Raw genomic sequence first — 16,879 nt, 5'->3', positions numbered from 1 at the left:
CGGGTGTTTGCTTTATTTTGACGGAAAGCTGCGTACCTAATCTGGCAACATGAGAAACAGCCCCTGCCTCAGTTGTAAATGGCGACCGTGAACACGGTGGACTGTAAACATCCACGGTTTTAACTGTAACTGTCTAATTATCATCCAAACATGTAGTGGACTGTGTCGGCAGTGCAGGCTGATTTTAAGATGTGTATTTTCAACTTTCAGGTCGGTTCATGCCCGGTGCTGGCAAGAGGTTTACTGATAAAGAGACGAAAACGAAACAAACGGTAAGAAGCGCAGCCTGTATTCATTTATTTGGTTTTAATGTCTCTCTGCTGACGTCTGTCAAATGTCCTCGCTCGCTTCTGAAATGTATTCGTCATATTTGTACGCACCGGTATGTATGTGTGTGTGCGTGTGCGCGCGCGCGTGTTGGGGGGGGGCTTTATGGGGCTTTATAGGTCTTTTATCCTTTAGCACAATTTTCTTTTTTTAATTGTTTAATACAGTTTTCTGAGACTTAAATATGTCAATGTCTTCGTCTACCATCGGTTTGTGGCTTTTTACGACAATGTTGTCCAGTTTGTCGCTTTTCCCCCTATGGGCAGATTTTTTTTGTGCCATTTCCAGATTATGTACTGTTTACGGTTTGTGCCTTGTCTACCATAAGAGTGAGCTTTGCGCCGTTGCGCTTGTATAACTTAAAATGTTAATAACTGGATTTAACTGATGCAGACTGGAGGTAGTCTTGTGTAAAGTAAACATAGGTGAAAGTAGACCAGCAGATGCCTCCTTTTGTTTGTCCTCCCAACATGAAAACCATGAGCATGTTGTGCTCTTCAACAGAAGACACTTTTGAAATGTTAAAAGAGACATTTTAGTTTTGTGGAAAGGCAGAGATGGCTACAGAAAGCAACACTTTCCATAACCAGCAATGATTGTGGGATTTGAAACCCTATTGAGGCAGAAAAAACTTTGACTAGCCTACTTCCTTAAAACTAATACTCTTCCATCGGCATATCCATATTTCTGGTCCAATACGAGATGCACAAAAATGTGACGTACAGCAACTGAGAGGGATTTGTTGGAACTGTTAGCTACTCCTTGAAGTGTTCAAACCAATATGTATTGTGAATACTAAACAACTGTGCACTCTAACTCATGGTATAGTTCCAGGCTGGTTCTGTTACAACTGGAATGCTGTAGAACGTGACATACAGAAATCGTGGCATACCATGTCCATGTATCATTAATGAACCTGATATCAAATACATTCAAAGAAATAGATAAATAAATAGTAACTCCATCTTAACTATACCTTAACTAGTGAGATTCCATAAACAGCTGCCCTGCATTATTGGTATGTCATCTCTGGGGTGTATGTTTTTGTGACGTACTCTGTAACAGGAAACAATAAATGAGTGTACATGTTCCCATGCAACAGTCCTGCACCGTATTGAAGGGAGGATGGATGGGGTCATGTATCGCAAGATTTTGGCAAGCAACCTCCTTCCGTCAGTAAGCGCATTGAAAATGGGTCGTGGCTGGGTCTTACAGCATGACAGTGACCCGAAACAAACACCCAGGGCAACTGGGGGGCTCCGTAAGAAGCATTTCATGGTCCTGGAGTGGCCGAGCCAGTCTCCAGACCTGAACTCGATAGAAAGTCTTTGGAGGGAGCTGAAACTCTAAACCTGAAAGATCTGGAGAAGATCTGTATGAAGGAGTGGACCAAAATCCCTGCTGCAGTGTGCAAACGTGGTCAAGAACTACAGGAAACATCTCACCTCTGTAATTGCAAACAAAGGTTTCTGTACCAAATATTCTGTTTTTCGATTGTATCAAATACTTATTTCATGCAATAAAATGCAGATGAATTAACAAATTAATTTTTAACAAATTAAGTCAGGTTTGTTTTACGTTTCAGTTAATAATCAGGATACTCGTCACTCTGTCAGCATTATTAAATGAAAGGTCATGATAAATATCAATATTGATCAATATGGGGGGAAATCATGATCATACAAATATACTGCGTGGCCCGTTCTGAATCCAGCAAAAATCTTCTGAGTTTATTCACATTTACATATTCCATTAAAACACGCATGCACGCTCGCATGGGTTTGGACTACCTCTTCCCTTCAGCTCCACCATAACTATCTTAATTCTTTTTGGCATTGATTCAGCATGGTGCTGAGATTTGAGTGCATATTGACATGATGGCGTCACGTAGCTACCACATCACTGCAACACCACCACCAGTCTAAAGTGTTGATACAAAACAGGGTGGAGCCATGCTTTTATGTTGTTTATGCCAAATTCAAATCCTATCATCTGAATGTTGCAGCAGAAATTGAGATTCATTAGATCAGGCAACATTTTTCCAATGATTTATTGTCCAATTTTGGTGAGTCTGTGCTTGCTGTAGCTTCAGGTTCCTCTTCTTAGCTGACATGAGTGATGCCTGGTATGGTCCTCTGCTGCTGTGACCCATCGGCCTTGAGGTTTGATGAGGCATGCCTTTGCAGGTGTTGTCTGCCAGAAATGTCAGCCATGAGAATTGCCTGTGGATCTGTGGATCTGAGTTTGCAGGAGAGTGGTGTATGAGGGACTTGTGTGGCATGTTCCGGTGCTGATAAGACATGCAGTCAGATTGGTTAGCCAACTGTCTTCCACAACATCATCATTTGAGGCGACGTTCAGGCAGACAAGTGATACAGTTTCATTGATAAAGATGTTGTACAGACAACATTAGGTTCAGAACGCAATTTACAATGAATAATTAATCAAAGATAATTATTTTTACCAGTGTGACTTCAGAGAAATGTGTAACAGATGGTCCTGAATAGCAGAATGATTTCCTAAAATCAGCAACCATATCCTTTGTTTTGGTAATGGCTGTTCAGTTGAACTGATGGAGAGGAGTGACAGCGATGGCGAAAATGACAAAGAGTTTGAAGTGACCGAGCTGCGGCTGAAAGTGGAGGCCCTGAAACAGGAGCTGAAAGAGTGCCGAGCTGAGCTGGCAAAGTTACAGAAACAACTAAGTCAGTCTGAGAGACTGCAGAGAAGCACCGAGTGCTACAACGAGGACCTGAGAAAACAGGTCAGTGCGCTTAAACACAAAGAGAAAATACAGCAGCAGTCACGCTCTAATCAAGAGAGAGAAAAAATAAATATATATATATATATATATATATATATATATATATATATATATATATATATATATATATATATATATGTGTGTGTGTGTGTGTATATGTATAAAGGGTGGCATAGTGTTAGTGGCTTCCAAAACAGAAGGTTCCTGATTCACAACCACCCATGCCAATGTGACGGAGGCCAGCAGGAGTCGCTGTGCATGTGGTAGTAAATAGGCCCCACTCCCCTGACAGCCAAAGGATACTCAGGCCAGAGTCCGGGTTTTAGCTGACTGGTCAGTGCGTCAGCCTCTCAAGCCAGAGATCATGAGTTCACATCCCAAGGGGAGCGAGTGGGAGGAGTCAATCACAACGCAGAAGCAGAGAGAGTACGAGCAGCTACACCTATTCTCCATGCAATGTGGAGTTGCGTCAAGAAGGTCGTCCAGAGTGTCACATCCATCCATATGGGATCTGTTGGGGTGAACCCAGCAAAAATTGAGAAGCCAAAAGCATTTACTATATATATATATATATATATATATATTTACTGTTTACTTAAAGTAAACCATTATTAACGCCTTGAGCTGGATAATCTTCACAAAGGAACAAAGTCGCTGTTTTACAGCAGCCCATGTTTCCTCCAGCTTTCATAAAATAGGCCTAATTTCTTTCAGCTTCTCCTGTTTTTTGCTCCTGTTCACCACAGCATATCTGGTCAGCAAGTTGATTTGGAACAGTTTTTATGCTCATAACCTTCCTGATGCGGCTACAAATGTACATGGAGAATGGAACATGTGTGAATCGTGACCCAGAGACCTTCTGTTTGGGAGACGAGTACCTTAACCGCTTGTGCCACAGTGCAGCCTTTCATGCAACTCAACAAAATGTTTTTTTTTAATAATCCTGCTAACATCCTTGCTATAGGGAGTTACATCATCACAAATGCAGTCCACAATACTGTATATTAAACAGTTTACAGCTCCTGTTGCTCAGGGCTGTAGTTAATGAACAAGATTTTTTTTTTTTTATTGCATGTATGTAGTTACTCCGCCATTGAAGTTGGGTGGAGTTTTATGTTTTTGCCCCTGTTTGTTTGTTTGTGAACAGCCTGTAACTCACAATTATTCATATATTGTTATGAAATTTTGACTGAAGATTCATATCCTGATAGGCAAGATCTGATTCAATTTTCAAGTTCATAGGTCAAAATCAGGAAAAATCTTGGAAAAATCACTATACTTTAACACTGAATGAATTGTAAAATTCATTACTCTGTCAAAAAATATCAAATTTCTTTTATGTTTGGGAGAATTATGTAGGATGGTATCCTTTATCCACTGACAAAATTTGATCTGGATCTGATCTGGATTACAGATTTTGTGGCCATTTAAATTTAACATTGAAAACCACATGTAATGTATATTTTACATTATATCTTAATCAAACATGTTCAAATCACTCTCATATTTGAAAGTGAGGTGCAGACTGGCACTCACTATCGCCTGACAAAGTTTATCTAGATCTGATCCGGATTGTGGAATTTTGGGACATTTGAATTTAATATTGAAAAGCCCATTTGGTGTACATTTTGCATTATACCTCAATCAAAAGTGCCTCAATCACTCATTTTTTCTGTTATGGATTTACCTGCACCACCAAAATTGGATGAAGGCTCCAATTTTTTGTCTGTTTGTCTATCTTCCAGTTATCAGTCGGAAACCAAGTGCCAAAAAGTGATGACAAATTGTAGATAGCAGAGATAACCAATGTTCTGTGAAAATTATCTGAAAAAGAAATCAGAAACTGAAAAAGTTTAAAACAAAAATCTGACAACACCACAATGTACCTTGTGTATAATTACAAGAAAAAGCATTCTATTCTATTCTAACAAAACTTTGATTCAAGTGTATGAACTAAATACATAGTCCTGACATTTGATCACATCTAATTTAACTTATGAAAAGCCACTTCTAACAGGACTTTGACCTTGAAATTTTTTTCCAAGGTAAAACTTTGTGGAATTGGAAACTAGTGTTGGCGGAGGTTTGCTCTCTAGTTTTGTATTATCAAGCACTGCTTTATTGGTTTTGCACCTAACATCCAACAATTATTATTTCATCCTCCTATCTCAGATATTTAGCTTTTTAAAAGACAAACACTTCATTAAAAACAGGAATGTCAAACAGCCTTTATATTTGTTGTATGAAAAACATAGAGGGATGCTGATGAATCAAACACTTTGGGATTTGTATTTTTCCACTTTTAATGGTGTTCTTCCTACCATTTACACTGATGGACGTCTGTTGTGACAGGTTGACCAGCTGAGTGCAGAGATTCATGAGCGCAAGAAGAAAGATAAAGAGAAAATCGATAGTGAAACTCAGACAGAAGAACAAATATGGACAGAAAGCGGTATGTATAGTTCCTTGTGGCCATTATTGAAAATGTAAAATCAGAAACTGAAGCGGTTGCAAACTTTCTGTTTTGTGCGTAGATTATTACGCCTATTATTATGGCGGCTACTATCAGAACGCAGAGGCTGCAGATGCTCAGGAAGAGCCAGTCACAGCACCAGTGGATCCAGCTGTTGGCAGCGAGGTGACGGACATGTCAGCACAAAATGAAGAGGGCTTGTCAGTTCAACCGGACCACACTGCTGTTGTCACAGGAGAGGTGTGTTTGGTGCGCATGTCTCACTAAGACGTCACTCACGTACTGTTTGTTGACTATTTAATGTTTTCTTTTTCAGGAGGCTGATGGAGGTTCCATAGCTGACATGTTGAGGGCCACCGCTGAGGAGGCCATGACGCAGACTGGGTTCGTCTTTGATGAGACAACTGGGATGTACTATGACCACAGCACAGGCTTCTACTATGACTCGGTTTGTAGACAGGTTCCCAACACCTAGAATTGCACTGAATGCACTGAATCTGTCAAGGCTTTTAATATTTGGAGACAACAAAGCTTTGCTTTAGCTCAACCTGAGGTGCAGCAGTGACTAGGTCTGCCCGGTAGGAAAAAATGGATGATGTTTAAACCCTAGTAATTTTGGGGATTCTGATCCAACATTGGGCAAAATCTAAGTGTGTGCCACTGTGCAGCATTTGCATATGCTCTTCAAGGTACAGTTAGATCAGTGACTCTTAACACTGGCCCTAAGGAACCACCTAACCTACTAATTTTCCATCTTTCCTTGCTCTGCTGAAACCTGAGTAGCTTATTCGGGTGTGCTCAGCCAGTTGAGCCCTAAAAAACACTTGAATGAGTTAATCAGGTTTTGGCAGAGCAAGGAAAGATGGAAAATGTGTAGGTTAGGTGATACTTGAGGAACGTGACTGAGAAAAGTTGTCTTAGATTAGCTCCAAAATCCTCAGTGTTAGAATATGTAGGGAGGAAAACAAAAATAAAACTCAACTGCACTTATTACATAGGATTTGTCAAATCTGTGTGGGGCAATTTTTGCTTCTTCATAATTATGCACAGTCACATTTGAACCAAAATGTTTTGGAAAAAAATTAAAAGGCATAACAAAATTTCGACATTAGGTGTTGCACAGACTAGTCAGTCAGTCGTCCAGTCGACTTTACTTCTCTGCAGTTAAGCTTGATGTCATCTAGTCACTGATCGTGTGATTGTGGCACACTGTCTGCCGGACTGTAGCATCACCAGTACTTAGACTTGCACCCGCTCCATGAAACTGTCTGACACAACCATGCATGAAAGGTCAGGGGGAGGGGCCAGACCAGACCATCAAAAGTCTGGGGACTGACCAAAAACTTTCTTCCACTCTGTATGCGCACAGTCTCCTCATCGTATTCAACTGACCCTAAAGAAAGTTTCGATGCCAGGATTTCAGTAATGAATTTAACAAAGAATTCAACCAATATACGTGTACATATAGAAGGAGATAGATGGATCTATCTACACATAAATATTGGTTGAATTATTTGTTGAAATTAATTGTTGAAATCCTGGCATCGCAAATTTCTGGAGGGACCTATTCAACACTATGGATGCAAAAAGCAAAAACTGTGATGGGAAAGCTTAAAGCCAGTGATGTATACAACCATCCAACTACACACAACGTGGCAGGTTCAGAATATGTCACCAATGTGAAGTGCGATAACATGCGATTTGGATACAAGATGGTAACCTGATTTTCTGATGCAGAAAACCGCAGACAACAGCAGAGCGGATACTACTGTGGATTCCCTCTGCTCCACAAACCACTGGTAGTTACTGTCATCCACAGCAAACAGGGTGGGTTCTGTGTGTGCAACAGTGCACCTCCCTTATGATTTGGTGCAAATCACGGTTTCAAGGTCACAGTAGAGTTCGTGTCATGGTACATTCCTCTCAGGTTTCCTCATACAGGTATAGAATTAAAGACTTCCACAAAAATTATAAAGATGGAATAATGATATCACTTCAAATGTTCAGCAGTTGAAATCCTGAACGCTCTGCCCAAATGTCTAAACATGACGTCATTTATCATTAGTGTTTTAGACTTCATGGGTTTTTAAATGGTACACAGGTTTGTAGGTGTAAACATTCGTCATTTACAAACAAATGATGGCCAAGTTGGAAAAGCTTCAAAAAACTTCATCAGGTCCACCCAGACGTATTCTGTGTCCTGGTGAATAAGATGAGTTCAGCTACAAAACATCCGCTGAGTTATACACAAAACAGACTGAATCTTAGGTTAGTTTTTGCTTATCTTAACATTTCAGCATTTTCTCCTTTTTCACAATTGAATGGAACTTGTAGCACACAAGTGGTGGTGTTGCTTCTGCTTGTTTCAGTGAAAAAGTTATGAGGCATCAGCATAGATGTGTGTTCATTTCTGAGGATGCATACGAGTATTGTCACTGTAAAGCATTCTGTTTGGCAGTAGATTGTGGATCCACATTGTTCATGCTGCAGCTAATATCGTGTATTAAGACAGCCCTTTGTTCATTACTTTATCCATACAGGGCTGTAGTACTGAGGTGATGGTCTAGTGGTTAAGGCGTTGGACTTAAGACCAGAAGGTCCTCGGTTCAAATCCCAGCCTGAGTGGAAAATCACTAAGGGCCCTTGGGCAAGGTCCTTAATCCCCTAGTTGCTCCCGGTGTGTAGTGAGCGCCTTGTATGGCAGCACCCTCACATCAGGGTGAATGTGAGGCATTATTGTAAAGCACTTTGAGCGCCTGATGCAGATGGAAAAGCGCTATATAAATGCAGTCCATTTATTTTACTGTGCAAAAGAGCGTAATGTAACTCTACCACTGTCGTAATTTTTTTTTCCTCATCTGTTTTGCCACATTTTCATTTTGTGCCAAGATTTTTTTTTTTTTTTACTTGTATATAATTTTCTCCTTCTCAGGTCAGTCAGCTGTATTATGATGCCAACACAGGCATTTACTACTACTACGATGCAGAGAGCGGCCGATACCAGTTTCATTCCAGAATTGAAGTGGCAGTTTCACAAAGTGCTGCAGATCCAAATCAAGACATTGGCCTTTCTGAACGAAAAGGCAGAAAGCTCAAGAAGGGCATGAAGAAAACCTCATACCAGGATAACAAGGTTTTAAAACAGCTTACTGATGCATTGATAAATTCATTCTTTGTTGCTGACAGCTGGCTTTTGAGTTTCCTTAAACACTGATGTTTCACATCAGGGTGACATAACTGGTCTCAGTCTTCAAATGCTTGACATTTATTGATTGATTGATTGATTGAGCTGACTAAAAGCCTTCCTCTGACCTAGGTGCAAGAGGTGACTAACGCATTGGTTAATATGAAGATCTCTACTTACTACTACAGAGGTACTTCTGTAATGCCAACACATGCTTGAAAACTCTCATTTAACTTGTTCGTTGCATCCTGTTGCAGTAGTCCCTTTAACACATGTAATTTATAATCAGAATTGGAAAATATATTTAACAGTTCCTGTATTGTGTTCTTTTTTGGAATTCAGAAGCTTCGTACATCAGTTGACTACTGTTACTAATAGGGCTGTAACTAAGCTGTAGCTTCATTATCGATCGATAAATTATTTTCTAAATTGTCAGTTTTAGGTTCATAAAATGTAAACAAAATATAAGGAAAATGTTGATCAGTGTTATCCAGAGCCCAAGATAACTCCTTCAAATGTCTTGTTTTGTGTACGGCCAAAAGATGTTAATTTTACTGCCGGATAGCACTAAAGCAGCTCGTAAAATAAACCAGAAATTATTCACATTTAAGCTGAAAGCTAAGAATTTATTTAAAAAAGATTCAAATTTATTGATCACTTATTAAAATAGTTGTTAATTACTTTAATAGTCAATAATTGAATAATCATTGAAACTCTTAATTGCTTATGGCCATAGCGGTGGCATGATGGTTTTGTTCACACAGTAATAAGTCCTGATCTACAACTTAACTCATCTACAATGAGTTGGAATTAGCGAATGAATAGTTGATTGTGTAATTTTAAAACTTTGTGTTTGAGATGGTTCTCGGTACACTTGATCTGATTCCATGAATGTGGTTGAAAGTTTTATTTTTGGCAAATGGGACACTGTCCTGCCTTTGAAAACTGAGACCAAGAATGCTGCATCAGGATTCTTAAAACCTGCCTGCTGTCAGTGAACATCACTGGAGGTGAACATCTCACTGTTGACTCTATGGCGGCAGGAACACATACTGGATGAGGTAAAGTTGGAAGAAGAGTCTGCGAACCAGCCATTAGTGAAGAAGTCTACAGCATCACATAAAGAGAAAAGACGTTCTCTGAGTCCAGACATGGCTCCACGTAGAAAACGCTGTTCTTCTAAACACCCAGAGGAGAGTGACAAATATCCTAACAAGAGAAAGAAGCAGAAAAACAGTTCACGCCATGGTGAAAAGCGAAGCTCAAGGAAGAAACGCAAGAAAACCAAGTCGGAAAAGCATAAAAAGAAAAAAAGCTCCAAAGATCGGAGCAGTGACTCTGATGGGAACAGCGAGCCAGAAGAAGGTGAATTAATGGAATCGGAGAAGGAGTGGGAGTCCACACCCTCACACTCGGTATCTTCTGCTTACTCTTCTAAGGAAAGCCCAATGTCTGAGATGGAGACTCCCAGTCATGAAGGTGAGAAAGCTGGCCACATTCAGAGTTTGTTGTGACAGCACGTTGGGGATTCATCACCATGTCCTTATTAGCTTGTCCTTGTAAACTACCCGATTCTTTGATTGTTAATAACTTTAAGCTAGTTTGTTCAGAATCTGCTGATTGCTGCTGTTTCTTTACCCTCTGAACCACAAGCAGTTTGTGGGCATATTTTACTTCTGTTGTTTTTTTTACTCTGTGGTCTTATTTGTCACTGCACCTGCACGTCCTGCACCTCTATGGGAAAATGTTTAAAAAGATGGAGTCTATCTACATGCATAACATTTTTCCAAGTACCCACAAGTGTTAGAGGGAAGTGGGCTTCACATGTTGTACTATGACTTTTTGTTTCTTTTGTGTTACTATCTCTCCCTTGGCGATGTCTTCATTATTTTTGTCCTCTTTACTTCGGCCTGTGATTCAGTTGAAGATTTGCTGAATTTTTGTCATGTAACTGTTGGTCTCAGCTACGTAACTCGAGGCTTCATTGTTATTATGAGAAGTGCAAAATTTTTGTTCATTTGGCTGGGAGACAGGAAGGAATCTAGTAGCATAAAATTTGTACCAAATCCCAATGCAGAGCTTTACTCTGTACGCTGTGGCAACCTGGAGGAACTGTGGGCAGCTGAAAGCAAAAAATAAATTAAAAAGAAAAACCCTCTGTCGCACTTTTGTTGTGAAATTCTAAATGTGACATGTAGAGTAATATAGTTTTGTGAAATCATTATTTTAAGCTTAGGTTTTTTTTTTCCTGGCATAGACATTCTGAGTATGACCGACTCAAAGACCATCAGAAATGTAAAAATCTCACAATTTTTATTCTTACAGTTTCTGATTATAATCAATGCTGTAAGTTTTTTTAATTTTTTTTTATGCATGTCTTTCAAACTCACCAGCAGGTGGCAGGGTTCATGGGGTTATTGAGCAGTATGACCCTGTATTTTCTTACAGTGGTGAATGTTAACTGTTTTGTTTTGTGTGTGCGCGTTTAGATGTTTGGCCACCCTGTGTACGAGTGACAGTGGTCAGGTCTGCAGTGATACAAGTTGGCACTCTGTTCATCATCACAGCTGACTCTCCGGCTACTATTGGCAGGTGTGTGTATAGTTGTTCTCAAGTTCTTGCCAGAATGAGTTTTGGTAACAGGTTCTGTACTTTTATAGCATGTAGCAGACTCCATGAATTTTAGGTGGCTCAAGGACTGATTTATGCTCAGACAGGGTCTGAGGTAACATTGTCGCAATGCCGAGTTGGAGCAGTTAAGTGTGCGCAAGTGACAGATCGAAATCTTTCTCAGTCTGCTCAGTCACAGTTCACTCAATCATGTTTGAATTTGCTGCACTGAGTGGTTGTTTAATCAGTATGTGTGTGCAGGTGACATAGGCAGAGACGTGCCTGTAATCCTGAGCAGTGAAAAGTGTGAGTTGGCACAGAGAATAAAGATGTAAATTAGCATGTAGATATTAAATTGTCACAAATTCAATTAATAATTGAGTTTGTTTCTGACTGGAAAAAGAAAAAAAATCTTGTACTGTGGCCTCACTTTCAGTGTGGGAGACATCTAGAAGTAATGATGGAGTAGAAGCCACAGTAGAACAGACTGAAAACTGAATAATGAACCTTTTAATGGGATGGCAGGTTATGTTTCCTGTGTGAATTTGATCCATCGTTTGTCAGTTAAACGTAATGACTGATGACAGCATGCCGTCTTTCTGTTGCAGAGAGAAAGATATGGACCACGCAATTCGAATTCCTGAAATGAGCGTCAGCAAGGTAACCCTATTCAGTCTTTTTTTTTTTTTCTCTATCTCTACTCCATAAAGTGAAATCATTGATTACTGCAGGATTATTTGATGTATTTAAAAGTTTGGTTGCAGTTCCATGCTGAGGTGTACTTTGACCACGACCAGCAGAGCTACATGCTGGTGGATCAGGGCAGTCAGAATGGAACAGTCATCAATGGCAACAGAATCTTACAGGTTAAAATTTAGTTTACTTTTTCATTAAACCTTAAAAAATTTTAATTTGAGCAACACCGCCTTCAGGGAAACATTTTTGTTCTGGTTTACAGCCCAAAACCAAGTGTGAGCCACACGCACTGATGCACGGTGATGAGGTGAAGATGGGCGACACTGTGCTGTCTTTTCACATCCACTCAGGAAACGACACCTGTGACGGCTGTGAGCCCGGACAGGTCATGGCTCATCTCAGCAAGCACAGGCGGGAGGAGACGACGGGTGAGACTAAACAGAAGCTGCTCGGCTGTTCTTAGCCTCACTGGTTTCACTGGATGAATTTTGACTCCTCTTTGGTTTACAACAAGCAGAAAAGTAATTTGCCTTTAATATTGGAGAGATTATATATTTAGCATGAAAAATCAACTCTGCTTCCAGTTTAGGGGGAAGATTTTGGGCCCTATCTTACATTCAGCGCACACCTGGCGCAGTTGTCATTTTCACACCCAGCACCCACGTTGTTTAAATAGAAAGAGCACTTGTCCACATCTGTGGATGTGTTAGTCTTAAAATGAGGTGTGGCCAGGTGCAGGTGCATTGCTATTGCGATGCAGCTGAAAGTGACTGCACCATATTCCACCAAAAACCTGGTCTAAAGTCCAACACAGAGTTTCTCTGCTCTTTACAGGAGCCGTTATTCAGATATGCCTTGTGTAGGAGCGTTCATGGCTTATGGATCTGCTTGTACACACAGGAATGTGCATTAGTGCACATTCCCAGACACGTCTGGGAGCATGCACTGGTGTCACATTTTGCTGCATCCTTAACAACACGGAATCAACCTTGAGTCTTGGAAGGCAACCACTCAGGCAGACAACTGGTCCATCCCCAACTCTTCAAAAGTAACCTGTTGGCCACAGCCAGGTGAAGCGTGGTGTCCCCTTGGCCTTCTGCAGCCACTGGGGTCCTCAGGCACTTATGTGCTGGAGCATGCGTAGACAAACACACCACATGGCTAAATTGTTGGCACAATCACACAGTAAGACAGGCAGAACCAGGATCCTAAAGACTTGGACCTTTGTTGTCATGCAAAGATATCGGCATTGCCAAACACCTCTGTCCAGCAACCTTATGACTCCATAAGCTCTTTCAGGCGCCTTTTGATCTCAGAGGCCCAGGATTCAGAGACATGTATGTCACAACAGAGATAAGCAAATGTCTCTACAAATTCAACACTTTCACCACATACAGATACACTTCTGATGGCTGTGTCCAGGAAGACATTAAAAGCCAAATTTTAGTCTTGATACAGGACAATCGCAAGGCCAGACAGTCCAGTTCCTCATTGGTGTCATCTCCTTTGATTTTCCACAACACTGACAACATTTACTTCAACTTGTAATTAAGTTATTATGAAGTACCTTTAATTCTGTAATATATCACATGACAGGTATTTTTCTTTTTTTTTTTTTTTCTGTTCAGGTATTTATTTTAGGGATCTGTTTAGTGCCAGATGTAGTGAGCTGCTCCATCAGATCTCACAACTAACTCAATGTATTGGGGAATATATAAACGTACATAATTGCTTGATAGTGCAATATGACAATCTGATTTAAATTTTTTTATTTAAACATGTATAGTTGCAGAGAAGTGTCTGTGTCATCTGTAACATCATCGTGAAAAGTGCCATGGCATCACTGTAGATGCATGTGGATCAAAACAATAAATTGTTTCCAAACTGGGCCAGTCGTGTAGGTGATATAAGATTGTGAATCTTTTAATTGAAGACTAAGGAACACAATTGTTCCGTTATTTAAATGTCTTTAACTGTTCTTCACATAAAAGCTGCAGTATGTGTGAGATTGCGCTCACTTTGAACGATAAAGATTGTCACTTAGACATGTTAGAGAGGCAACATGACATGAAAGGATTGGAGGTAACAACTGAGTAGAAATGTGAACTTTGCTTTTGTCATAAAGGCTGCACTCTCAGCAAGGAGGATAAAGAAGCTCTGCGACAGAAGGAGCTGAAGCAGATGAAAGCCAAATATGGCCTGCAGGTGAACATAAGTGGGATCGGTTTTTGGTTTGTCCCTGCTCTCTGGTTGCAGTCTGTTACCTCTGTGCTTTCTTGTAAACAGAGTAATGAGTTTGAGGAGGCCAAAACCCTGAGAAACCCAAAATACAAAGATAGAGCAGAGTCCCGGCGGCAGACGGTCGGCAGCGAGGGCGTTTTCCAAAGAGATGATGCGCCTGCTTCTGTAAACGAGTAAGTAGCTGCAAAAGAAGGTTGATTGCCTTCAGGTCTTGATCAAATATTCTGAAAAACACATTTTCAGAGTTCTAAAGTTTTGTTCTCTCAAAGGGAGATCAGTGAAGTCAATAAAGGGCGGAAGATGTTGGAGAAGATGGGCTGGAAAAAAGGAGAGGGGCTGGGTAAAGAGGGAACTGGAATGAAAGACCCGGTAAGACAGAACATTCTACGGCTGTCTTCATGGTAGTCTGTACTTCAGTAATTGTGAAGCAGTACAGCAAATTGGTTTCCATTTTCTTTTCTTTTTCTACAGATTGAGTTAAAACTTCGGAAGTCACATGCAGGTTTGGGGGCCAGCACTGCCATTTCTCTGGACGATGTGTCTTTAAACAGGTCAAAGTCCCAGAAGAACTGGGAGAAAGCCCGTGAGAGGTTTGCCGAGTCATGTCAGCCTGACACGCAGTCGTTCAAAACGCAGAACAGCTCACCCAAAGCCTGGGTCCGAGCAGATGAGACTGACACAAACGGACAAAGTTAGGAATAAGCGTGTATATTTAATAAATGTAGTATATGAGTAAATGGAACGGTTTGGTATGTGCGATCTTGTTCTTTGAGAGCTGTGAGATACTGTATGTATATGACAGTTATAAATAGTGTACTTGTACTTTGTGTATTTTTGGATTAATCTTCATAAATCCTCCAGAAGCCAAATGAGCAACTAAGTGGTTTGTTCCTTTCTCATTAAGCTGTGGCGCACTCTTCTCCCACCTCATTACAAAGTCTGCTGAGAACAGGGTTCTTCCTCTGCAACAGTAAAGTGTCAACAGCAGCATTGTAGCGCCTTGATGCTCGGCTTTGGTCTTTTAGGCATCTTAAGATCCCTTTTTTCCCCTCAGGCCTTAGCCTTGGTCTTCATATACAGTGAGGAAAATAAGTATTTGAACACCCTGCGATTTTGCAAGTTCTCCCACTTAGAAATCATGGAGGGGTCTAAAGTTTTCATCTTAGGTGCATATCCACTGTGAGAGACATAATCTAAAAAAAAAAAAAAAAAAATCTGGAAATCACAATATGATTTTTTAAATAATTTATTTGTATGTTACTGCTGCAAATAAGTATTTGAACAACTGCTTGCAATTACAGAGGTCAAATGTTTCCTGTAGTTTTTCATCAGGTTTTCACACATTGTAGCAGGGATTTTGGTCCACTCCTCCATATAGATCTTCTCTAGATCTTCCAGGTTTAGAGTTTCAGCTCCCTCCCTATTGAATTCAGTTCTGGAGACTGGCCACGCCACTCCAGGACCTTGAAATGCTTCTTACGGAGCCCCTCCTTAGTTGCCCTGGCTGTGTGTTTGGGGTCATTGTTATGCTGGACCCAGCCATGACCCATCTTCAATGCTCTTACTGAGGGAAGGAGGTTGTTTGCCAAAATCTTGCAATACATGACCCCATCCATCCTCCCTTCAATACGGTGCAGTCGTCCTGTCCCCTTTGCAGAAGAGCACCCCCAGAGTATGATGTTTCCACCCCTATGTTTCACAGCTGGGATGGTTTTCTTGGGGCTGTTCTCATCCTCTAAACATGGTAAGTGGAGTTGATTCCAAAAAACTCTATTCTGTTTTCATCTGACCACATGACCTTTTCCCATGCCTCCTCTGGATCATCCAGATGGTCACGGGTGAACTTCAAACGGGCCTGGACATGTGCTGGCCTGAGCAGGGGGACCTTGCTGCCCTGCAGGATTTTAAACCATGACAGCATCATGTGTTACTAATGTAATCTTTGTGACTGTGGTCCCAGCTCTCTTCAGGTCATTGACCAGGTCCTCCTGTGTAGTTCTGAGCTTTCTCAGAATCATCCTTACCCCACAAAGTGAGATCTTTCATGGAATCCCAGACCGAGGGAGATTGACAGTCATCTTGTGTTTCTTCCACTTTCTAATAAATAATCATAACAGTTGTTGTCTTCTACCAAGCTGCTTGCCTGTTGTCCTGTAGTCCATCCCAGCCTTGTGCAGGTCTACAGTTTTGTCCCTGGTGTCCTTAGACAGCTCTTTGGTCTTGGCTATGATGGACAGGTTGGAGTGTGATTGATTGTGTGTGAACAGGTGTCTTTTATACAGGTAACAAGTTCAAACAGGTGCAATTAATACAGGTAGAGTGCAGAATAAGAGGCCTTCTTAAAGACAAATTAACAGGTCTGTGTGAGCCAGAATTCTTGGTTGGTAGGTGTTCAAATACTAATTTGCAGCAGTAGCATACAAATAAATTATAAAAAAAAATATACATTGTCATTTACGGATTTTTTTTTTTTTTAGATTATGTCTCTCACAGTGGACATGCACTTGAGATGATGAAAATTTCAGACTCCTGCATGATTTCTAAGTGGGAGAACTTGCAAAACTGCAGGGTGTTCAAATATTTA

At 40.6% G+C, this 16,879-nt stretch overlaps 1 protein-coding gene across 1 annotated transcript; it reads left to right on the top strand.

Moving 5' to 3' along the window:
* Window positions 1-15,167, top strand: aggf1 (angiogenic factor with G patch and FHA domains 1). The gene is made up of 16 exons (XM_034167056.1): window positions 1-125; window positions 211-272; window positions 2,892-3,091; window positions 5,444-5,543; window positions 5,626-5,804; window positions 5,881-6,012; window positions 8,497-8,697; window positions 9,792-10,227; window positions 11,238-11,340; window positions 11,967-12,018; window positions 12,123-12,224; window positions 12,317-12,482; window positions 14,180-14,259; window positions 14,341-14,468; window positions 14,565-14,664; window positions 14,767-15,167. The coding sequence occupies exons 3-16, from the start codon at window positions 2,900-2,902 to the stop codon at window positions 14,989-14,991; spliced, it is 2,196 nt and encodes a 731-aa protein (XP_034022947.1). The 5' UTR covers window positions 1-125; window positions 211-272; window positions 2,892-2,899; the 3' UTR covers window positions 14,992-15,167.
* Window positions 15,168-16,879: the final 1,712 nt, after the last annotated feature.

The sequence above is a fragment of the Thalassophryne amazonica genome, chromosome 3 (genome assembly GCF_902500255.1).
Source record: "Thalassophryne amazonica chromosome 3, fThaAma1.1, whole genome shotgun sequence".
Taxonomy (NCBI): Eukaryota; Metazoa; Chordata; class Actinopteri; order Batrachoidiformes; family Batrachoididae; genus Thalassophryne; species Thalassophryne amazonica.
Note: the sequence above shows the minus strand (reverse complement) of the source record. Positions and strands in the feature narration are given on the sequence as shown.